Consider the following 25,550-nt stretch of genomic DNA (forward strand, 5'->3'; position numbering starts at 1 on the left):
TTTCGGACAAGTATCTTAGAAATGACAGTAGTCTGAAGTTGGTTGCAGTTTTTTCATCTCACCCTGTATACCATAAAATTTGAAGAAAGTAACCAGTATAGTCCAAACCTGCAACATTTATATCATATTTATTTAGGTCCGACAATATTGGCCCATTCCTTCGGAACCTACTCCATAGAGGGTCAAAAATTATATAATCATAACAGAAGCCAAAATATATTTAAATAAGCGAATATTGGCTGACGGTATACATCTGTCGGCAAAACCGACTGATAATTTTTAACTGGTTTTTTGTCTGTTTGCTGGCACGGAGATTCGATCCGTGTCAGCATAGTCGAAAGTGCTTACTGTGTGTCGTCTTCGCCCAATACTTCGTATGATGCAATGGTAATTTTTTACGAATAACCCATTACTTTTGGTCTACTGGCAATACAGAGGGTATGTTGTTGCCATTGCTAAATAAAAATAAATTATTCTTTATAAATTAATTTATATTCCTTTGATGGACGATGGTCTCATTGGTCATCAAAGGATTATCTTGCCTTTTTACTCTAATAAAAAATTTTTAATTAATATTTACAAAATCCTCTACCGAAATATTAATCCACTTTAATTTTTCCTATTTGATTTGTTTCTTTGCAGTGAATTTTTCCGTGTGTTACTTTCATTTGGTTTCGCAAATTCTAACATAGAAAAAGAAGAAGAAATTAGTGTAAGAAAATACCAACAACAAAATTGTAAATTTTAAGTTTTAAATATATAAAAGAAAAATATATATGTAATAACAACAACAGCAACAAATTAGAATTATGTAAATAGTTAAATACAACAAAATACATACAGAAAATAATTTAGCGTGTAGAATAGTTATTCAACCAACCCCAAAAGAAAATAAAATCAAGAAACGAATACCGCAAACCAACCCCCACCCATTTCCCGTGAAAGTCCTCGCATTTTTTCAAAAGCGAAGAAGCCTGAGGAGGAAAATGCAACAGAGTATCAAATAATCAATCACCAAGAAAATTCGTGTTTATATTTTCGAGAAGGGGTACAACCAGAATACGACCCCTTCCCCCCACCACGCCCGAAAGCAATAACAAACAAAAAAAAAAATAAATTACAAGTGCTTGCATGTACATATACATATAAATCGGAATCTTGTGGGTGTTTTTGTATGATTCTCTAGAATCAAAACAGTTTCTAATAAATATTTATACATTGGTCGGTCTATTGGTCAAATAGAATTCTGAATTGTAAAATAAAATAGAAAAAAAAAAAAAAAAACAAAAATAAAATTTAAATAAAAACCAAAATACACCAACAACATTAATCGCAATGTGTGAGCGATTGCATGAATGAAAATCGTCGGAGACAATTTTGATTTTCTTGCGAATGCAGCAGCATAGAGGCACTGGCGTTGGCGGCGCTAAATTGGCAACAGCATCGCTGGTGAATAAATTGAAATTGAATACAACGCCGACATCCAAGTGTTATAACACAACGGCGTCATCGGAAACCAAAAACAAAGCCAAGCGAACAGCAATTTGCGTTGTATCCAAGAAAAGCCCAACTACTGCCAGCAGTAACAGTAGTGGTGGTGGTAGAGGCAGTGGTAGCCTCCACTAAAAAAGCCTAACAAAACATAATAAGTGTAACTTAAATCTGTCCCATTAATTAAAAACCCTCGCTTGTACCTCGAAGAAAGAAAAACAGCACTCACACACACACCCAAAAGGAATACAAAAGAAAACGCTAACCGAAAAAGAAAGAAAAGCAAATTTTGTGCTCCAAGTGTAAGCAAAGACAAATGAAAACGTCTTCGGTTACGAACGCATCTAATTTCGACTACTCAAGTCGCCCTGTTTCGGAGGGTGAACAAGACCACGAACAACTTTTACAACATCAGGCGTTGGCCCAACAGTCAGAGCTGGAACAGCAGCAGTTTGACGAAGAGCGCGATCAGCAATATTACGACGGTGCCACTGCCAATACTACCACTACCACCACAACGAATACAGTGGGCGCCGCCACAACAGCAGGACAGGACGAGGAATATCAAGCTAACGAATCCAGATCGTTAATTGTTTATCCCAACAAAAAACAGATTGCTGCCAAATCCTTGGTCGATGACGTAGACAACAATTACCCAGAACAACAACAACAATCTCGTCGCCATCAAAGGACAGTGATTGCCGCTGCCGACAGTGAAAGTTATATCAACGACGATCAACCGCCAGCACATCAGGTCATTTACATTGACGATCCCTGTGTTAGCGCTGTCAGTGAGGTCCCACTAAACGATCCACCTGCCAACTATACATCTGCACCAGATTCGAATATTCGTTATTCGTCAAAGGCATCGAAGAACAAATATCTGCAACAGCAAGAATTTGCCCAACAACAGCTGGCATTGCAGAAAAGCTCATCGTCAAAGCGCAAGCGTGAAATAACAACAGGTATGTAATCAAGTTTCAAATCTGATTTGATTTTTAGTTTATTTTTTCAATATTAGTATCCAACTGAAGTTCTCAATTTTACAAGAAAATCGGAACTTTCTAGCGTTAGAATCGAAATGCGGTAGAGAAGATTAATTCCGATTTGCAAAAATATGTAGATTAAAATGTTTGAGTTCCATTAAAAAATCTCATTCCCAAATAGTGGGTTTATTGAGTATTTGTTGACACCTGTAACTACTTACAAAGAACATGAACCTGTTATAGGAAGTAAAAACTTGCGAAGCTGTCAAAAAAGCCAATACGATCTAAAAAAGAAATAAGCATTAAAAAAATTAAAAAAAATATTTAATTTTTTTTTTAAATCTCCATTAAAATTGTGACTAAAATTATCAAAATAGGGAATAGTGGGAGTTTTTCGAAACGTAGAGCTATATAGGTTATGGATTTTAAATTTTCATAACGAATTCGAGGATTGTGGCTTAAATCGTCAAAATACTGAATATCGGTAGGTTACTATCATATGTGGGCTATAAGAAAACATGGACCTATATATTTTTTTCTGGCTATGGTGCCATTAAATTTGAAGCGTGATTAGACCTGTTCTAACATACGCGACTGTAGTCTGGTGGGCAGCAATTTATAAAAAGTGCAAAATAAATTATAAGCACCCAATAGAAATACAGTTTAAGTATGAGACAGCTTCCATAAAGGTCATACAACAGGTCAGTAAGGGAACCTCAATAGAGGAGATCATTTATGACAGAATACCAGAAAAGGAATTAGTTACACTGCGTGGAATGCTAGTCCAGGACAGAGACTCGTAGAGCAACCGGAAGCTGCTGTTTCACAAAAGACTCAAAATTCGGGTAGAGAACGTGGCTAATCTCTCTCTGCCACTTCCCAGCGGATTTTTTTTGCCCATTATTAAAGATAGTTCTTGTGTAATTAATTGAATTTGCGCTCTCTCTATTTCTGACATATCTGCACAAGATTCCGAACTATTTTGAAATGTGCAGTTTAGTAAAAACACTTGTTGTGTGGTGTGATTGATCGTTGTTGAAGTGTTAGCCAAATTTCGAACCGAAAACGGAACGAACTCGCAAGGATATTCAAGTTCGAAGATCGTGCGGACATAGAAGAATGTACGTCTAAAAAATTGATTGGCAATTAAAAATAATTCCAGGTAAAATAGTATATAGATTTTTTGCCTCCCTGAACTTTCAACTACCTTTAAAAGCAAATTGCCGACTGCACGAAGACAATTACACATTTTTTCCTCAACAGTGTCGAAGGACTATCAAAAATCTGTAAGAGATAAATTCATTCCAATTGTCTTCTTTTTTTGTTTGTTTACAACAAATATTACCACCCAAGCAGAAGAAAAAAACTATACAACAAAAAAGTCCCTCATATAAATTGGCCAAAACTTCAGATTTAGAGCAGACGTATCAGAAGTCTGACAATTGGTTCGCTGAAAATATATACACGGTCATTGTGAAAGTAACTCACACATGTAAATGCTGGCATAATGGCCCTTGGTACCTTTGGACCAAAAAGCCGTTTCAGGCCATTTGCCATTTGTGACACGATAACTATGTAGAGTATGAAAGATATGTAGGTCCAACCTTTTGGTATGTCCCCCCAAAAAATATACCTAAACTAGTTATAAAATGCATGGGGGTATATATATCGACGGATACACTCAAAACGGTTCCACTAGACATTCACTTCCTTCCAAAAAAAAAAAAAAAAAAACTATCAATAGAGACCATGTTTTGACATAGTAAGCAAAAAACTATCGTTCCAACATTTTGATATATTTATAAGTAACTTACGGCCTTTACTAGGCTGTAGATTAATTTTCCTAATGATTATTTTACTCATAATAAAATTATGATTATGATGGGTGTTTTTTACTTCAAAGAGGATATGAAAGTTCCCTGTACGGTGGAGTTCTAGAATATTTTTATCTAAATTTTCATTTTTTTTTTTTTTTAAAAGGACATTGATGAATTTAAAAGGTACAAAATACGTACTTATTACAAAATGCGCACTTAGTACAAAATGTGTATTTAGAATTAAATTTGAAAAAAGCAATATCTCCGATATGACAACCATCCACATAACTCAAAATAATTTTTGTTTATTTGTTTTTATAACCACAACGAACACGTTTGATGGACATGTATGTGGATAGAGAGTAGCCAGCTAGAGTAGCGTGTGTTTATAATTTACGACACTGAATTCTTTTTTTATCAATAACTGGCAAACGCCTTTCTAAACAGTTTATCATGTGCGGTCATAATAATTTTAGGTATATTTTTTGGGTGTACGAGGTCCGTATTAAAATTCAATAATTTACAGAGTGGTGCAATATAGTAGAAGTATAAAATTTATTAGAAATATTACACGCAAAAAAAAAAAAAAAAAACAAGAACAAATTCTTACAGCATAATTGAAACCATAAGCATTAAACAGAATTGTTTTCCAAAGTTATAGCTCAGTATTTACCGATATATTTTTGGAATCTTTAGAAGTTTGATGTATAATTTCATCGCACCATTTACTATATTAGAAACTTGAAATATCGATTTACAGTAAATTCGGTCGGAAATTACGACTAACCTATCAGGACTCGCGTATTGATGGAAATCTCGTCTCGCATTCAAAACAGTTAAATAAAACACTGCATTGATTAATCTTAAAAAAATAAGCGGATCCATAAAAACTCCTATAATTAAGGGAAATCGTATTTGTTGTTAATTGAGTGTATGCGTTCCCAGTAAGTAGGAAACATCCTTGCAGAGAACTGTTAGGTATATACCCCATATGTATCTTCAGATATTTAGTATATTGATGACGTGTCACAGTTTTCTCCACAATTGTTTAAAATTAGCAATTTAGGGTTTCTGATGGGTAGTAACTCTTATGACAGAATATTTCCTTTTTATAGGTTTACACCTTTGTATAGCCCCCCATAAAACGGTACCTCAAAATATTCAGTATTTTAATGAAATTAGTCACATTTTGCAACAGAATTATCTTAAACTTGGTGTTTGGAGTTCGTAATAGGCACCTCCTTCTCTGAGTTAATTGGCTGGAAGGGTCTAGGTTTCCGTATAGCTCCATATATAAGCGGCCGTTTCATTTGCCAGATGGGGGTTTGACCTGGCGATGTTCTGATTGGTAGTTGGGAACACCATGCACTCAGCCACTGTTACTAACATTAAATACTGTTTAATGATTTGTATGTGCGTCGACCAAGTCTTTGTATTTTCATATTTTTTAGTTTTTGGAGGTTCAAACCAGCGTCCTTAGCTTTGGAGTCGGACGGGATCTTCTTATGTTTAAGCTTAGTAGTCATTATTTTCGGTAACAGGAAATGCTGAAAGTGGCACATCTACATCATCGTCATTTTAAGAGAGTATGTCCTTTTGCTTTGTAACTTTTGAGAAAAATATTCACCCACTGGGTTGTAAAAGGTAGTTTGTTTACATCGCCTTTTAATTGGTTATGGTTACTCAACCAACTTAGGTGCATGCCATCCGAAATAATCATTAGTTCTATTTGTAGAATGAATGTTCCATTTGACCCCAATCCTCTCTGTCCGCGAGTTTCACACTTTACTCGAATTCGAGTACAAAAAACAAAACGAGCATACTATTTTTCGGTTTAGCTCGAATAAGAGAGAGCGAGCATACTTCGCTCGTTTTCAAGTAGTAACAAATCACATTCGAAAACGAGCAAATTTTACTCTTGCAGAGCACTCTTTTATTTTCTGTCATACCGTTGTGGTATTACTCCATTTGTGTATTTTCTCAAACCACAAAAGAAAATGAAACAAGTTCTACTCTTTTTCTCTCCTTTGATCACTTTTTCTCACTTGTTGTCACTCTTGTTAACAATCTCTTACTCTATTTTCATCGATTCGGCTCTCACTCAAATTTTTCAAACAGGAGTGACTTGTGTGCGCTCCCACACAAACCAAAAGAGTGAAGAGTAAACTCTGTATAAAACTCCCATTCTTCGAGCAACCCAGCTCGGGAGCAAGATTCAATTCCCAGTAAAAACTAACAAATCTGAGATAAACACACTATTCCACTATTGCGAAGGTAGCGGGTAGTTCAAAGTTTCCATCTATATCAACAACACATCGAATTTGATGTATTTCTCCCACGTTTTTCGACGTCGAGTCCCGAACTCACAACCTTCGATTTTGTAATCAGACGCGTACACTCTATATCGATGTTACTTATTACTTGGTAATGGGAAACGTAAGTTATTATGTATTTTTTAAGAACGTACTATAGGGTTGTTTTATTAACATTACCTTTAATTGAGTTATTCGGCTCATCAAGCTTCCAAGTTTGTGCTGGGTTAATTTGATCTAGGGTGAATGTGTCTTTGCGTTCTCTAAATTATGGCCTTGAAGGCATTCGTCGTGCAACTTTAAATGGAAGTCCCCCTATCCGATTTCTGCTGGATAAACAATGATGAGATGGAACTTGAAATATTTGCAGTTAACCGACTACTTGAAATTATTAATGGGACCGGCGGAACCATTAATAAATTTGAATAAATTTCAATGGCTCAAAATGTGACGTAAATAGAAGCCTCGTCTCGTCTCTTGTTTCACGGTATTCGTCTTCTTCTTCGTCTTTTCATTGATTGTTGTTGCTGTGCAAATTTTTGTTTATTGTCCATTTGTCGTCGTCTTGGTTGGATTGTTACGCGGTGGTGGTAGTGGTGGTCGTTGTCGTCGCCGTCGCCGTGATAACGAATATCTGAAATAGAATAAAATGATATTGCGTTCTTGTTTTGTTGTCTTTCGTAGCTGCCAAAACCAACCGACCGACCACCCTTGTTGACTTTTTGTCGTTTCTTTTTAATGTTTGTCTCAATGACAGTTTGTCAGGCGGGTTGTGTTTGTTTGTGTTTTTGACTCCAAGATAAAGTGTGGAGGTCGGTTGGGCTGTCTATCAATGAGTGGCTCGCAACGCAATATCGTTTGTTTTGGATTCGTGTTTATAATATTATTGGCTGTTTATATATTTGTTGCCGTCGTTGATGTTGTTGTTGTAGTTTTATTGTTTACTTTTGTATATGTATATGTATGTGTTTGTTATTGTCTGTTCTCAAGCCCTGTTATCAAAATATTCCGCGAATACACATGTGCGGTTAATGTTGATGATATTGTTGTTTTTTTTTTCACTTTTGTTATTAATTTGTTTTTTTTGGTCTCTTCAAAGAGTCTCCCCATTTTCACAAGAGAAATATACAGAGGGTATCTAATAGCTCTCTTTTATTAAATTATTTGAATTTATTATTTTTTATTACTTTATACACATACCTACCTCTGCAAGGGGAATGAGAGCTAACTACACTTAGTACCAACCCAAATGGGACTAACCTGTGAAAAAATTAATTGTCGAAATTCATGAAAAAAAGAAAGAAAAAAAACAGAATGTGACACATTGTGAACCAAATTATGTCAGATATTGTCCAAATTTTGTGTTCTGGCGAAGTCTGCCTATTTAATTTAGAGCAAAATTCGGGGTTCTTTACTTCGACTTTGGTTTTCTTGGAATGTTATTATGGCCTCCACTAGGGTTGTATTAATTTAGTTCCTAAACGTATGAGTGATGTCATATATTTCGTATCACTCATACGCAGAGTTTTCACACAAACTACCACCGAAATATGTAAGAAACTAGTTCGTTCGATCGAACAAGATTGAGATAACCAGGTCTGCTAAAGAAAAATATCTTTTTCCACTCGAATTTCTCTTTGCTTATTTAAATCCAGCACAAAACAGTATTAAGTCGTTATTTATACAAATATTTTTTATCCATTGGCTTTATAAATTAAATATATTCAAATATTCATGTTTATAAACAATTAAGTGGAATCGTAAAATATAAAGAAAAAGAGAATTTTAAAATTCTCTTAAATTATCTATTTTTTCGGTTCATGTTCTAGAACACGGGTTTGTAGGGCTGATATAACTCTACTCTTTACGATAAATCGAGGGTATATTAAATTCTTTCCGTTTCCGACGTCTCGAAACATTCATTGAGACCCCAAAAAGTTTTATTCTTATCAGCATTAAAATCTGAGGCGATAAGGTTATGTCCGTCTATCTACTGAAACCAAAATAGATGCATTTTTATTTTATGTAGAGTTAGAGAGAGTGTAAACTGAGATTTTTGAGTGCCCCTGGGATAACGGTATTCCTAGTACTTACAGGTCATGGAATGTGAAAATTTCGTTCGATTTAGCCATATCTTAAAGGATACGGAAGAAAAGTTTGGTACAGTAGAGCTATGTACGTTTTACTTGCTAGGCTATGAAATCGCTGCAAAAAAAAAAAAAAACGGCTAGAGATACATGTTCTTGTGGGTAGATGGCCGATTAAAAGTGGTATTGGAAAATATGTACTAAAAGTGCTTAGTACAATTCTATGCTTTCGGAGCCAGGATTATGGTTGTGCATCTAAAGCCATAATATGCGATCTTTTTAACGACTAGTGATTTTACGTGCAAATTTTTTAAAACCTTCATGGACCGAGGAAAGACTGACGGTAATTTTTTCAATTGATACTGAATCACTGAAAAGATGACAACGCTTCCAGAATGGTTGGAAAATCCTAGGTGTTTCTAGTTTATAAAAAATAATCCATATTGCCTGCGTTTTTTCATTCTGTAAATATTATGAATATTTAAGTTTATACCCGATGGTGTAGACTAAATGTTCACCGAACTCGTCCATTGTTACGCTTGCTGTATTTTAAGCAAACCAAGTAAAAAGGGCTTTAACTTGGTCGTGGCGATATTTTATACACTCCACCACTATGTCAATCAAAGTAAAATGAAATAATGAATGGAGAACAGATAGAATACAGAAAATAGAATACCAATCCGTTTTAATGTAAATAAAAAATAACCTAAATTGTGATTGTGATTGTGGGAAATTGTGACCGAAACATTTCAAATACCGAAAATCTGGTGGCTCTGATAAATGGGGTCATATAAATTAGTGGTCCTGTATTTTTGTAAGACGAGGACAGACCTACCAAGAATCCAAAATCTAAAGTTTCATTTATTTTGTTTGTAAATTGTGGCAGAAACCTTCATAACACCGAAAATCGGGAGATACCGTCATATGGAGGCTATACCAATTAAAGAACCTGTAGCAATTATTTCTGCGGGAAGAGAAAAGACCTACCAAAAACCCCAAATGTAATGTTTCAGCTTATTTGGTTGGAAATTGTGGCAGAAACCTTCAAAATGCCGATAACCGGAAGGTACCATAATATGGGAGCTATACCAATTAGTGGACCTGTAGCGAATATTTTTTGCAAGGAAAGAACAAACCTACCAAGAATCCGAAATGTAAAGTTTTAAGTTATTTGTTTCATAATTGTGGTGGCTACCCAAATTTGGACCCATATATCCCATTTTCAATACCAATCAGCCTGCATAGAATATAAACCAAGTTTCAAAGCTCTAGATTAAATAATGTAGACTCTATCGTGATTTCAACAGACAGACATATGGACGTCGCTAAATCGAGTTAAATTTCGAGGTGTGGCAAAAGGAATGACAAGTTAATATAGCCTCCATTGTATGGTGTAGAGTATACAAATGTTACGTTACGATTCCCTATAAACCGCAGCATACTGTTACTTCTGGATGTGTTTTCAGCTTTGGCAAGGCCCCTGGCTGATCTTAATATATCGGCAATCCTGCTTATATAATAACCCATTGGACCCTAAATGAGTTTCGTTGCTAAATACAAGTTTTCGAACCTTCTTTCTTCTTGAACTTTCTTAACAGATCGTAAGATCTGCTTGATCGTAAGATGATTAATGGTTCAATTATAGACCAAACTGAAGTTGTGTGACAGTGAAACAAAACACCAGCGTTGCCAAAAAATATAGCTAAAAAATCACACTTTAGCATGGTTATATTAAAAATCTCCCTAAAAGGAATTTCCAATTAATTTAATATTAAATTCATTTTCTTGTTTGAAATAAAAAAAAACTAGACTACCGCCTTAAATATTTTCTTCCACACAGTTGCAACTGTGCGCGTGTAACTGTGAGTAACAAGTTCTTTGAAAAACTGCTCAAGTACCCCCGCTCCCATCTTTCTTGTTTCCATGTTGCAGACATGTAAATCCTTGCGGACCTCAAATCTTTTGTTGCAACTTGTTCGTCGTCTCCGCACACTTGAAACTTATTGAGGCTTCCAACTTTGTGTTTTGTATTTGTGGTGAATTTTTTTCTCCAGCCATATCCTTAACATAGTCAACAACAACAACACAACCAACAACATCGTCAACTACTTTGGCTGGAAATTTTCCACAGAAATATGACAGAAAATAAAAAATATGAAACACTTAACCCACCCAGCCCGTAGTTGCACCGATATCTTGTGCCAAGGAATAATCTAAAGTTGTTTTCAGTTTCCTTTCGTCAACGGTGTTGGAAAAAGGGTTTCAGGCAGGGGGACATCGAAATGAGTTTCTATGGCCTGTGTTTGCTCCCCTTCCACTACTTGTGGCTTTTATAAATTATTCTGGTTACTATTCATATTTTATTCTTATCGCGCAGTGCCATAGTTTTCCCTGAATCCTGATTATGAATATTATTATTTTTATATGTTCGTACATAAAAAAATAACTCCCTGTTCACATTCAAGTATTCCGTTAAAGTTTGGTTGGCATATTTTTGTTTAACAATTATTGCCAAGAGTGTCACTTTAAACTTTGGGCGAATTTAGTGGAGAGGACTTCTTTTTATAGGCCATGTTTTTTGAAATCAACAGTCCAAAAGAGCAGATTTATGAGTATTGTCGTATGAAAATTTTATGAGCTTCCTCAATGCGAAGAGAGGTTAATAAAATTAAGTACATGGTGAGATGAAAAAACTGCAACCAACTTCAGACTGCTGTCATTTCTAAGCCACTCGTCCGACAGCTGTAAAAATTATTCCAGTGACTGCTCATTATATTGTTTACAAGGGTACAAAAGCATTTTTATGAAAATTTTCCGGAAAAAGTTATTTGTGAGGGAATTCAAGCGTGATAGTGTGATTTCTTTATATTTGGCTGAAAAACCACAAGTGGCTATCGTTAGAGCACTCTAGCATTTAAATGTGAATAATTTTTTGTGTCTCGTACCATCGCTCGTTACCTTGATATTGGTAGCGTAGCCCGATGCCAAGGAAGTGGACGGAAGAAAACAGCAGCATCAGCAGAACATTTTCGAAAGTTAAAGAAACGACTTGATCGAAACCCGCGTCGCAGTGGCGAAAAATGGCTCGTGAGCTAAACATAACCCAATATACCATTCGGCAAATATTGAAAAATGAGCTCGGGGTAAAGCCATTGAAATTTCAAAAAGTGCAAGAACTTACACCGCAGCAGAAGGAAAATAGACTCAAAAGAGCTAAAGAGTTGCTTCGCTTGGCCGAAAGTGGTGAACTGATGTACCGAATTTGGTTTTCTCCGATAAGAAAATATTCGTTGTCTAGCAGTTTGTAAACGGTTGGTCACCAGAACTCTAGTGTATTAATCGACCGTAGCATCAGAATAAATACCGAATATTATCGCGAAAATATCCTGGAGGTTGCATTAAAGCCTTGGGCACGCAAACATTTCGGCCGCAGACATTGGCATTCCAACAGGACTCAGAACCTTCGAACTCAGCATGCACCACCCAAGAATGGTTACAAAATGAGGTTCCTTGCTTAATTTCAAACACACAATGGCCACCAAAATTTCCGGATACCAATCCGTTGAAATATTCTGTTAGGAGTATTTTGGAAAACAAGATTGGGACTAAAAATACCAAAGTGTCGATCTCCTCAAGCAAGCGATTCGCCGGGAATGGGCCAAAATACCGCAGAGCAACATTCGGGCAGCGTGTAATGGTTTCATTGACCGTTTGAAGGCCATAATTCGTGCCAAAGTGACCAATTCGAACAAATCTAAATTTATTCTAAAATTTGATGCTATTTCCGACATTTTTTGCTTTCATTTGTTGCAGTTTTTTTATCTCACCCTGTATCTTAATCTGAATTGATTTCCACAAAATTTGATGAAGGTATTTTAGGCTACATCTGATATCTCGCAAGAAATATCGTTGCTATAGAGTGCATATTATGATTTTGGAAAGACATAAATATAAAATCGGATGAAGCATATATATGGGAGCTATAGCTATATCAGAATCATTGAGTCCTAATTTGGCTGATTTTATTTAAATCGAAACTTGATTGTCTGATCCAAAATTCGAACTAATTGAACATTCATTATGCCCGTGAAGATAAATTTTAAAATATAATAGCAAAGACGCAGACAACTTACATTCTGTGTGCACAATGGGTTAATTGATTTTTATTTTTTTATTTATTTATTTTTTTTTTTGTTAAATCAACGTAGTAAGAAGTACTGCTCAAAACCTTTCACAATAACACAGCTATCATTGTTTTTGGGCAATTCAGCATATTCCATGCAGTTTCCCTACCACCAACCTCACTTTGGTTATTCATCCTCGTCGGGAAATTGTGTCATTTTTCTGTTCAATTAATTTGGGAGAATTGGTTTTATCTTAATATTTGTTGAAAATATGTTGATTTATCAAAAAAATAGTAAAAATTATTAATATTAAAAAAAAAACTATTTTTCAATTAACCCCTTGTGAACCAACACAAAATGCAAGTGATTTGTGTCTTTATCTTCGCGGGCTTACATTAATTTACATTAAGTTCTAAGAATTATATTAGAGTTATATCTAAATCTGAAATCTCGGCAAAATTTTGCAAATTATTTAAAGGCTGTTTATGACATTTTGTAAAGAATATAATTTTGTATAGAGTGGATATTATACCTTTGATATTAAAATCGTGACGGTCATTATCTAAAAATGTAGATACTTTTTTTTTGATTATCAAATTAACTCATCCTAATCTTTTCTATCTTTTCAGGTTAGTACACTTGTTTTAGTCATTGTTGAAGAAGGTAAGCAAATTGAGTGAATAGGAATTGAGAATTAATTGAGAATATATTGAACAATTTGTATAGGTCTATTCTTCATTGAATCAGAAACGACAATGTGAAATTACAGCTTGTTTTGTAAAGATAAATAAAAAATAAATACAGCGAAAACACAAACCGCCTAAATTAAACTCGGGTTCAGAAAGGGTTAATAAGGAGAGAGAGAAAAAGTAAGCGAGTGATTGTGAGTCAGGGATGTCACTTCATGTGTAAATACACACGTTTTTTCCTTGTTTCAACGCAGCTGGGAGGGTATTTAAGCCATTTAAGAACAAGAGGTTGAGGCAAGAGGCCGCACACTTTCTCTCAATAAATTCATTTCTCTCCCTAATAAACATGAAACATACGAGGAAATAAAAGTATAGCTCTCTGCCTTACATTGTTAAGGAGTAAAGGAGCTCAACTTATCAACTTTCAAAAAAGTCGGCCGATAAAGATATATTAGCTATGAAATTATAAATTATCTACAAAAAGCTTCAACCAAATTTTTAGAGTACTTTCCGAATACATTGAACTGATAGACTACACTAATTTCCGACTTTTCAAATTTTCTTTGACGATAGGGAAATATTGGATAAAAGTTTCTGTTTGTACTTTTTCCAGTGTTGTGTAACCCTGCTTAATTTTTACTTTCTGTAGATTGGCTCTTTGGTCTGTAATTTTCTTGGGGTTGATAAGGTTTGATTTTTATGGGGTCTTAGGAGAAAGTTTTGTATCAAATCGATACGAACTCTTCAAGGGTTATATCTAAAATACCGAGATCCAAGGGAAACTATCTCTTCAAGAATTATATCTAAAACACCGGAATCCCTAGGAATGCGATGTTCAAGAGCAAAAAGAATTCCAGATTTAGGATTGTTTTCGAATTTTCTAAAATTTTTCGCTCAGTTTGAGGGAAATTATAGATAAAGTGGTCCACTGAACAGAATCCTTTCATTTGTGCACAGCCTCAACACCGCTTCATTCTTAGTTTCTGTTCTCTGGTAGACCCTTTTATCTGTAATTTCCATCAAACTGAGCATTTTTAGAATATTCGACAAAAAAAATCCTGAATCTGGAATTCTTTTTGCTCTTGAACATCGTATTCCTTGTGATTCCGCTGTTTTAGATATAATCCTTGAAGAGATAGTTCCCCTTGGGTCTCGGTATGTTAGATATAACCCTTGAAGAATTCGTATCGATTTGATACAAAACTTTCTCCTGAGACCCCATAAAAATCAAACCCATAAAAATTGATCGCTGACCCTAATTCCTATAATAAATTCCTATAATTAAATTGGCGACTTGAAGTTTTTTTGTCCGTTGCTGATTTTCAATTCACAAAATTATAATTTGTAGATAGACATAAGACGGTAATGCAGTAAGCAATTTGTTTCCATCACCTTTTAAGGAGTTATTTGGGGCATAGCTTCAAACCGATGTCTTCTTTATGAGATTAATTACTGGGCACTGATAGTTTAGCCATTTGTGAAACATTCATTTTTCTCTCTATTTTATCCAAGTTTAATTTGGATTATTTTTCAATATTCTGCACGGTTGAAAATTCTTTACATAATTTTAACAAATACATATCTGCGAAATTCCCCCCCCATTTATACATCTTAATATGTTATGGTCCTCCCGAGGTTCGCTGCCCCTTCTTCATTTCGAGCAAAACCTTTTGTTCATGTTTTCTACTGTTGCTGCCGTACTTTCTTTGTCCTTGTTGGCATTACTAAAACGCACAAAGGAGCAAAGTGTTAGTGGAAGTTGTAAATAATTCAACAATCACCGGCAGCAGCTGTTCGGAACAAAAATAGGTGAGGCCATAGACTGACTGGTCGTTATGTCCGTCCTCCCACTGTACATGTATTATTTTTCCTTAGTCAATTACCTTTAGACGACAGGATTTACATTGGGTGTGACATTTTTATTATTTTACGTGCCATGTGAAAATGGAGGTTTTGTGATGTACTCTACATTAGGTATTTGAATGTTGTAAATATTTATGGATATTCAGAAATATTCAGAGAGAGTGAGAGAGATATATTTTCATTGTGCTGTCTCCATTATAGGTCCTTAAGGCAACAAAGTTGTAAGACGTTCTTACCAACAATCTTACCAAGCAATTCCAAAAAAAAAAAAAAGGTTGCAACAGAGCCGTTTTAGCATGGTATATGGTTACTATTTCCTTGTCTGTAGATGATACGCCTTGGTTGCGTTCGCCCATATCCATCCACCACGTCCACATTTTATTTTTAGCCTGATGTGTGTTCTACTTTGTTTTTTTTGTGATTAAGAAATGAAAAAAGACTGGCAACAATTAAATGTTGAATTATTTACCACCGCCCCATTTGACGGAAAGTAATTTTTACCACGGCACAAATTTTGAGTGAATTGTTGTTGTGGGAAGTAAACAAAGGAAATGTGAAATACTAGAACTGAAAGCTTGGAAAGAAAAAGAAGAAAAGCCGGTGGGTTGAAGGTGTTATCGCCATTATCACTGGTGGAAAGTGAAGCGCGTGTTGGAAATAATCATTTGGGGCATTTTTTTTTAATATTTTAGCTTTTGGTGGGTGGCTTTTATTTGCATTTTTGACATAATTAGTTTTGAGTTCAACAGGGTATTTATTTTGAAATTGTCCTGTTATGTGGAGTGATGAATTCTTATAAAACGTAGCAGAGAAAAAAACGAAATTAATGAAAGGAATTGTTTTAAATTTTACTAGAAGGCTTGGAGTGATGTACAAAGTTTAGACCAAATCGGATACAACTTGCAAGATTTATCGCGCGCATAGACATATATTTTTAGATCGACTCCAGATGTCCGAAACGGATTTCGTCAAAAGGAAAGTAGGATCCAGGAGTTGCAACGACACAAGATCCCTTCGTTAGTGAGCAAATTTATACAAATCGAAACTGAGAGAGTAAGAACACCGATTAGTTTCTATTTTAGATGAGAAGTTGGTCTTTATTTGGATAGTTAATATTATGTGTATAAATATATTTAGAGCTACAAATCTTAAGAATATGTCCTAACTATGCCCACCTAATTCCAGATATATGATCTGGCTAAGTCTACACCGGTAAAACCAGGAATACAAACTTCTCAGGGGTTATATCTAAAATATCGAGAACCCAAGGGATGCGAACTCTTCAAGGGATATGTCTAAAAATATCGGGAACATAAGGGATACGAACTTTTCAAGAGTTATATCTAAAATACCGAGACCCAAGGGAAACGATTTCTTCAAGAGTTATATCCAAAAACATTGGGAACCCAAGGGATACAAACTCTTCATCTCGGCCCCAAGGGGTACGAACTCTTCAAGGGTTATATCTAAAAACACCGGAAACCCAAGGGATACGAGGTTCAAGGGCAAAAAGAATTTCAGACTTAAGAATTTTTCGACTTTTCTGAAAACTGATCCTTCAATATGAGGGTAATAACAGATAAAACGGTACACTGAACAGAAACCTTTCATTTGTGAACAGCCTCATTTTTATTTTAAGTTTCTGTTCTGTGTTGGACCCTTTTATCTATAATTTCCCTCAAATTGAGGAATCAGTTTTAAGAAAATTTGAAAAATTGACCGAATGTTGCTCTGCGGTATTTTGGCTCATTCCCGGAGAAGCGCTTGCTTGAGGTAATCGACATTTTGGTATTTTTTTGTACCAACCTTGCTTTCCGTAATACTCCAGACACAATAGTCCAACGGATTGGCATCCGGTGATTTTGGTTGCCATTGTATGCTGAATATGAAGCGGGGAACCTCATTTTGTAACCATTCTTGGGTGACGCGTGCTGAGTGCGATGCGGCTCAGTCCTGTTGGAATGTCCAAGGTCTGCAGCCGAAATGTTTGCGTGTCCAAGGCTTTAGTAGACCCTCCAGAATATTTTCGCGATAATATTCGGCATTTATTCTGATGCCACGGTCGATTAATACGAGCGGAAAGCGACCATCGGCTGTTATGGCGGCCCACACCATCACCGTGACCGGCGCTTGAGTTCTGCTGGCCAACCGAAGGTGCACATTTTCAGCTGACCTTTGTGGCAAGTACACACGATCATTTTGTTTGTTTACAAACTGCTGGACAACGAATGTTTTCTCAACGGAGAAAACCAAATTCGGCAGTTCACCACCTTCGGCCAAGCGAAGCAACTCTTTAGCTCTTTTGAGTCTATTTTCTTTCTATTGCGGTGTAAGTTCTACCACTTTTGGAATTACAATGGCTTTACCTATTTGCTTTTTTCTGGCTTTCAATATTTGCCGAATGGAATATTGCGATATGTTCAGTTCACGAGTCATTTTTCGGGCACTCCATCGCAGGTTTCGATCAAGTTGCTTTTTTACTTTTCGAACCATTTCTGCTGATTTCTAAAATTTGAGTTCGGGCTTTGAACTAACATGAAAAAAGTTATTTGCTTGGAACTTAAACTTGAATGCCATTGGGAGGGGGTAGAATTTTAAAATTATTTTTTTTTTCAAAAAATCTCACGTTTTACACTTATAAAGTATAGTTTCTAGTTTATTTTCTCAACATTGCATGCCCCGCAGCTGATTAATTCTTTTATTTTGAAATGATTTGTAGATTTCCCGTCGAGCAAACAACCCGTTTCTGTTGTGAAGGTCATACTCGCTTTTGGGTTATTTGTGTGGCTATGTTTTAAACATGTGTACTCCGTTTGTTATAAGATGGTCGCGGTGGTTTTGTGTGTGGGTATTTTCTTCTTTAATTCTTTTAATTTTTTTATGGTACCTTGTTTTTGGTTTTCTCTTCTTTAGGTTTCTTCTTGTACGACAAAAAAATTTCTTGATAAATTGCGTCCTTGTAATTCTCCAACAAAAGCTTAAGTAAATTTTTTTGTATTTTAAATTCCCATTGCGCTTTTTATTGGCTGCTTCTGGGTTTTGTGCTTGGGCTTGGCTAGTGTTTCGAAAAAAATGCAAAAGTAAAGCCGATGGATCACCGAACTATTTACTTTGTCGCATAAAGTTGTGCAAGGGGAATTCCTTCATTTCATCCATTATTTTATGTCTATACAGCCGATGAATCGACGCTCACATAGGCTGTTGAATTGATGAAGAAAATATCATAAGCCTCTTAACAACTTACTATTGATAAATACCTGAGCTTTGAACAAATAATGCTCAACATTCCACACTTATCACTTATATTATATATATTGATGTGCATCGTTTATTAGCCATTCCCGGAGAGGGAGTTTAAAATAAATATGGAATATAGGTGTTTGTGAGTTGCTGCTGCGTAACCCTTCGAAAACCACTTTTTAGGATTAGAGAAAAGCTAGAGGAAAACACATTTTCAGAGATTTAATATCCACGAATTAAAACTTAGTTCAAAATTTGTGATAGAAAAAACTTCATACATCATACTAAATTTTCAGACTTTCCAGGTTTTCTATTATATTTAATTTTTTTTCTTTCCCGGAAAGAATAATAAGAAAAAGTTTTTTTTATTAAACCAAAAAAAAAAATTCAAAATCTTTCATTTTGAATTTTACCGAGAAGGAAATATTTCAACGTCTGCATATGTAAACCCAAGAAACCAAAAGTGACCTCAATATCAAATTTCAGAATTTCAGCTCTGTCGCTTCACCTAATACCAAATTTAGTAATATGAATCAACAATCTAAATTTCTCCAACCTAGACAACAACAGTGATTAAAAATTATTACCATTTAATATTTTTGGAACAAATGTAGTACGCATTTGTAAAAATCACCACTAGATCTCAACACCAGACATCAAATTCTACCCATTCACTTAGCAGGAAATGTAGAATTCTCAAAACCACCTCATGCTCTCCACCCTAGAAATCAACAGTGATCTCGATACGAAATTTCAGAAATCTATCTCTATCCCAACAGTCAACGGCAGATTTAGACACCAACAGTGACATACATATCAAATTTGATGATTTCAGCTCTATCCCTTCATCCAATGCCAAATTTAGTACCGTTTAGTAATTTTCATACAACTATAGTACACATTTCCGAAACCACACACATAACTCAATTACAGGTGCCAACAGAGACATCAAAATCGAATTTAAGGATTTTAGCTCTATTCCTTCATATAATACCAAATTAAGTACTATTTGGTACTTTTCGAATAATTATAGAATATATTACCAAGATTATCTCCATATTTTAACCGCAGACACCAACAGTGACATATATATCAAATTTAAGGATATCAGGTCTATTCCTTCATCCAATACCAAATTTAGTGCTATTTGGAACTTTTGTACAGTTGTAGTACACATTTCCAAAATCATCTACTCATCCCAGTTCCAGATACAAACAGAGAGCTAAGTATTAAATTTGAGGATTTCAGCTTAATAATAAATTTAGTACATTTAGTACTTTTTGTACAATAATAGTACACATTTTCAAAAACACCTCCATATCTCAATCCCAGATACCAACAGAGACCTCAGTACCAAATTTGGGAATTCCAGGCCTATCACTTCACCCAGTTGCAAACATAGTACCATTTAGTACTTTTCGTACACATTTCCAGGATGTCAGCTCTTTTCCTTCACTCAATAAAAAATGTTGTATCATTTAGTACTTTTCGTACAATTATGGTACACATTTCCAAAACCATCTGCATACCTAAATCCGAAATACCAACAGACACCTCGATATTGAATTTGAGGATTCCAATCCTATCCATTTGCCCAATACCAAATTTAATATCATTTAGTACTTTTCGAACAGATATAGGATGATTTTCCCAAACATTACCTCCATATGTCCAGGCTACACAGCGACCCTAATACCAAATTTCAGATTTCAAGCACTATATGCCGTTCACATGATATGAAATGGTACCAAATATAATTCATTTTGGTACTTTTCTTACAATTATAGTTCGAATTTCCAAAACCCTTTTGGTACATCCAACATACACTCATTCTATTGAGGGATTTAACTTTAATATTTATTACCTTTTAGTCCTGTTTTAGTACGAATTTCCAAAAACCCAGCCTTATTTTCAATATCTAGCTTCAGCCGTCAGTCAGTCAATTATTTTACTCTTTTTATTAATCTTCCGATTAGTAATCAAACACACTACACACTGTGCCCAAGTTTTTTGGTTTATTTCCCATTAGAAGGTTTGGTTATAATAGGTTATTCGGCTTACATACTAACCCCTTACTTTAGCATGGGTTTCTCATGGATGGAAAGTATCTTTACGAAATAACTCACTATTTTTTAACCTTCTTGTAATGCAAAAATTTGTTAACTATTTTGTAAAGATTTTTTGCCGACGAGGCAAACAGAATCAGGGACAGTATGTTTTATGGTCGTATACGTGCATTCTGCGACGCCGTTACTCATTACTTGGTAAGGTGAAAGTAAGATATTTTGCCATGCACATTTTAGGCAAATAGTATCAATTTTCTTTATGATCAATTTGTGCATGCCAAATTTTTTTCGAAATATTTAAATAAATTGTCGATTTTTTTTCTAATTTTTATTTATTTATTTTTTTTAATATTCTTATTTGAAAACCATACAAATTTGGAATACTTTTAAAATTTTTTGAAGTATAAACTGAAAATATGCTTCGACACATCCACATGAATATCTCCAGCAGCGAGTTGTGTTGTTATTCGAAACTGGTGTTATCAACAATGTTCTTGTTGTTGGCATTAGTTGTTCAAGTGAATGAACTACCAATGTTAAAAATTTTTTTTTTTTTTTTTTCAAAACAATGCCAAGCGGATTTTTTGTTATTGTTTCCACTTTTTATTCGTTGGTTCGTGTGAATATCAATCAGTGGAATAATTTAAGACGTTACATGTATTATTTCAGCTCGTTACATATGGCTTTATCATGTGAAATGAAATAAATTCAGTCAATTTGAACTCTGACGTTGGTCACAGTTGTTCTGTGTGGTATTTATATTTAAGGGGCTTCGGCCATTTTTCGTGACTTTGTTTGGAGCGTGTAATTTAGCAACAATGTATGTTAAAAAATTTTGTACAAAGAAAAAAAAAAAAACAAGACAAAATAGTGTACAAGTGTATGAATAGAACTTGCATAAGTTTGGAAAATTAGAAAAAAAATTAAAACAAATTAGCAATGTTTTCCAATACACTGACCTTTGGCGTAATTATTCTGTAGAAATTTGAAGAAATATCTTTGCATATTTTCAAAAGTCCACGTGTGAACTTTTGACCGTTTGTAATGATGGGGCCACAAGGAGACTTTTGTCGTACCCAATCTTCACACTGTATATAATGTTGGTAGGTAAAAATGTTGGGATATATGGTGAATGGACAGTTACGCATCAGACCTGAGTCTAATACAGTTGTGTGAACTGATGAGAGCTGTGAAATTGAACAAAAAATTAACTCAGCTGTACTAAAAAAAAATAAAAAAAAACAGACTTTCTTCTTAGTACTTTCCCCTTGGATGAGAATTGTCTTTATAGGTCCACGATATCGTATAGCCCCCATACAACGGTACCTCCATTAATTTGGTATGTGGATGATTTTAGGGACATTATTCACCGGAATTGTTTCAAATTTCGTATATAAAGTTCGTACTAGACGATACGACAGAAAATTGACTATGTAGGTCCACGTCTTCATATAGCCCACATAAAACGACACCTCCGTTTATCCAGTATTTCACCGGAATTGTTTCAAATTTCGTATTTAATGTTCGTTCGACAGCCGATGACAAAAAAAAACCAGAATCACGTCTTCGTATAGCTTCCAAACGGGTTTCCTTTGAGCGGAGTTTTTCGACGGAATTTTTTGGAAATATTTCAAGTTCCTTCTAAATGATGGAGGGTATTAAAAGTTCGGCCCGGCTGCTGTTTTTTTACTTGTTCATATTTTTTTCTTATTTTGAGTTAAATTTAATATTTAAAAAACAACACATTTGGAATGATGTTCTTCTTTCGGCTTCTTCATATAAAAGCTGATAAATCAATAATATCGCTTTGTTATTTAGTTTGACCGAGGGGTTGAACCTTCGATCTTTTGATCTAGTAGTGGGGAACACCAAGTACTCACTCTTCTTACTACATGCTCACTCTGTACCTCTATTATTCGGTAACATGAATATGAATATATTGTCTTGTAAATTCATTTCTTTTTGGTTCACTAGAAATGCAGAAGTTATATAGCTGCTGTTATTTTTGTCCTACTGGTAATGCAGTGGATATAAAGTTGTCATTATTTGTAGTGCTAAAAGTTGCACATATGCCTACCAAAATTTTGCTACTTTAAAGATTCTTAAATTACATCTCTCGATCTTAAAAATGTACATTTTTCATTCAATCAATAATCTCAAAGTAATTTTTAATGAAATCCAATTGGAACTAGGCGGTTTTGTGTGGGTGGTGATGATTCTCTTCCTTTTTTGCCATTTTCTTCTTATGTTCATCTATTTTGCATGTAAATTGAAAAGAGCCACCCAACTTAGTTGCGGCCATGTCTTGTGGTGGCTACGACCGCTAACGAACCACCGCTCTTGTTGACCGCAGAGCGATAGAATTCTTTAAATTTGTCACAAAATAAAATGTTTATCAATGTCACCGGGCGCTGTCACCGTGAAGCTTGTTAGCCCATCATTCGTCACATCTGTCTATATTCTCTCGAATTAATAAATTATTCATTGTTGGTTTCATTATTTTTTTTTTTTTGTAGCATTGTTGCTATTTTGTGAAGTTGTCGTGAGCTACTTTGATTTGATTGTTGTTGTCGTTGAATATTTTATTACGAAATTGTAATTAAAGTATTGTTGTCAGGTCACGTACGCGGGCAACTTACACACACATGCGACGTTAGTAGGCATAGTGAAAATTTAAATGAAATCAGGTTCTCCAAAAGTGTAATTTTGAAAATCAGTTGAAATCTTTCGGGTGGTTATATTTTATATTTTCAAAAATAGTTGAGATGTTTAAAAAATGGCTAGTGTATAATACTATTATACAAGTATTTCGAAAAAAAAAAAAGCATTCGAATAAGCTTGGGACAAAAGAGATATAATATGATCAACTTAACTTGTGGAATCGGATTTGAATATATTTAGTCGTCTTTGATGATCTACAAATTTAGATATTGAGCAGAATGTTCCTATAAACCTATAATTTCAGATCTTATTTGAGATATAGAAAATCGATTTATGCCAAGACGAGTCGAAATGGTTTTTGTAAGATACCCAAAAATATTTGCTTCCCAGATAATTTTGTAAATTCTCAATGACATCCGATTTTCTTTTCATGCTCCTCCGACAGCGGATGTCTCCATAATTTTTATACTATTTTCACCATTCGGAACCAACAGCAACTGCAAATTAAAAGTAATTTGTTCAAAACAATATCCAAACACACGCACATCGTTTTTTTTATTTGTTCGTCCATGTGAACTCAGCCAAACTCGGCTGGGTTGAACGGTGAGAAAGAAAGAAAAAAAAAAAAAACGGGGGTTTATGACTTGCCTTCTGTTTACAATGTAAATTGAATTCAAAAAAATTAAAAGAAAATCGATTTCAAACGATTCAGCTCCGTACGCTTATTTGCGTTGTAAATTTCACAACGATAAGAAAGCGATTTACGTCAGTCAGATTAGTAAAACAGGGAAGACACAAAAGGGGAATTTGATGTTTAATATATATATATTTTAGAACTCGTGACAACCAAGAGTCATTTTCAAAAAGTTAGAAACCACGTTACAATTGAGATGCAATGAGCTACCTTTTGCCTTACCACTCAGCAAAAACTATATAATGACAACCAAATACAACACTAGCGGTTTCTCACAAATAATGACAAATACATACCTTCTACTATACCAGCAGGATAAGAAAAAATGAATTAATAAATTAAATTTAATTTTAATCATACCAAGTAATGCGTAACGACACTATAGACTGAACTAGTCCGACTAGAAAACCTAAGGTTGCTGGTCCGATTCAATGTTCCGGCAAAAAAAAGCAATAAGTTCGTCCGGATAAAATTTTGAATACCCTCCAGCATTCGAAACGAATTTGGAAATTTTCAAAACAAAAAAAAAAAAAAAAAAAAAAAAAAAAAAAAAAAAAAAATAATAATAAAAAATATCGAATATAGCCGTTATATTGAGGTTTATACTAAGACCTGCATCGACAACTTTTGTTCTAGGTCATTATATTCAAATACGAAATTAAAAAAAAAATAATCAAAATACGGAATATAGGGAGGTACCGATTTAAGGGAGGCTATACGAAGACCTGGACCTGCAAAGACAATTTTCTGTCACATGCTGTAGTACCCATTAGGAATCTCAAATACGAAATTTGAAACAAAACCTAAAATCATCAAAATACAATACCGAAATACAGAATATAGTGAGGTATATGGGGGCTATATGAGAATGTGAACCCGTATAGACACTTCTCTGTCATAGACGGTAGTACCTACAGGGTGACATGAAAAAACTGCAATCAACTTCAGACTGCTGTCATTTCTAAGCCACTCGTCTGGCAACTATTACAATTATGACAGCTCATTATATCGTTTACAAGCGTACAAACCATTTTGGTGAGAATTTTCCAGAAAAAAAGTTATTCGTGATGGAATTTGAGCGTGATAGTGTGATTTCTTTATATTTGGTTGGAAAACCACAAGAGGCTATTGTTAGAGCACTCCAGCATTAAAAAAAACAGTAAACAGTAAACAGAAAACAGTAACATCAGCAGAAATGGTTCGAAAAGTAAAGAAGCGACTTGATTGAAACCCGCGTCGCAGTGGCCGAAAAATGGCTTGTGAGCTGAACATATCGCAATATTCCAATCGGCAAATATTGAAAAATGACCTCGGTGTAAAGCCATTGAAATTCCAAAAAGCGCAAGAACTTACACACCTTATATAAAATAGATTCAAAAGAGCTAAAAATTGGCCGAAAGTGGTGAACTGCCGAATTTGGTTTTCTCTGATGAGAAAACATTCGTTGTCCAGCAGTTTGTAAAGAAACAAAATGATCGTGTTTACTTGCCAAAGATGTCAGCTGGAAATGTACACCTTCG

At 34.8% G+C, this 25,550-nt stretch overlaps 1 protein-coding gene across 6 annotated transcripts in view; it reads left to right on the forward strand.

Annotated features, from left to right (window-relative positions):
* Nucleotides 1-25,550, forward strand: part of LOC101891841 (homeodomain-interacting protein kinase 2) — a 135,491-nt gene that overhangs the window by 34,173 nt on the left and 75,768 nt on the right. For all 6 annotated transcript variants that reach the window (XM_059131530.1, XM_059131532.1, XM_059131533.1 and 3 more), the window contains one exon: nucleotides 643-2,456. In XM_059131530.1, the coding sequence (XP_058987513.1) occupies nucleotides 1,808-2,456 (649 nt within the window). In that variant the 5' untranslated portion in view covers nucleotides 643-1,807. The remainder of the gene's footprint in view (nucleotides 1-642; nucleotides 2,457-25,550) is intronic.

The sequence above is a fragment of the Musca domestica genome, unplaced genomic scaffold (genome assembly GCF_030504385.1).
Source record: "Musca domestica strain aabys unplaced genomic scaffold, Musca_domestica.polishedcontigs.V.1.1 9, whole genome shotgun sequence".
NCBI classification, from domain to species: domain Eukaryota; kingdom Metazoa; phylum Arthropoda; class Insecta; order Diptera; family Muscidae; genus Musca; species Musca domestica.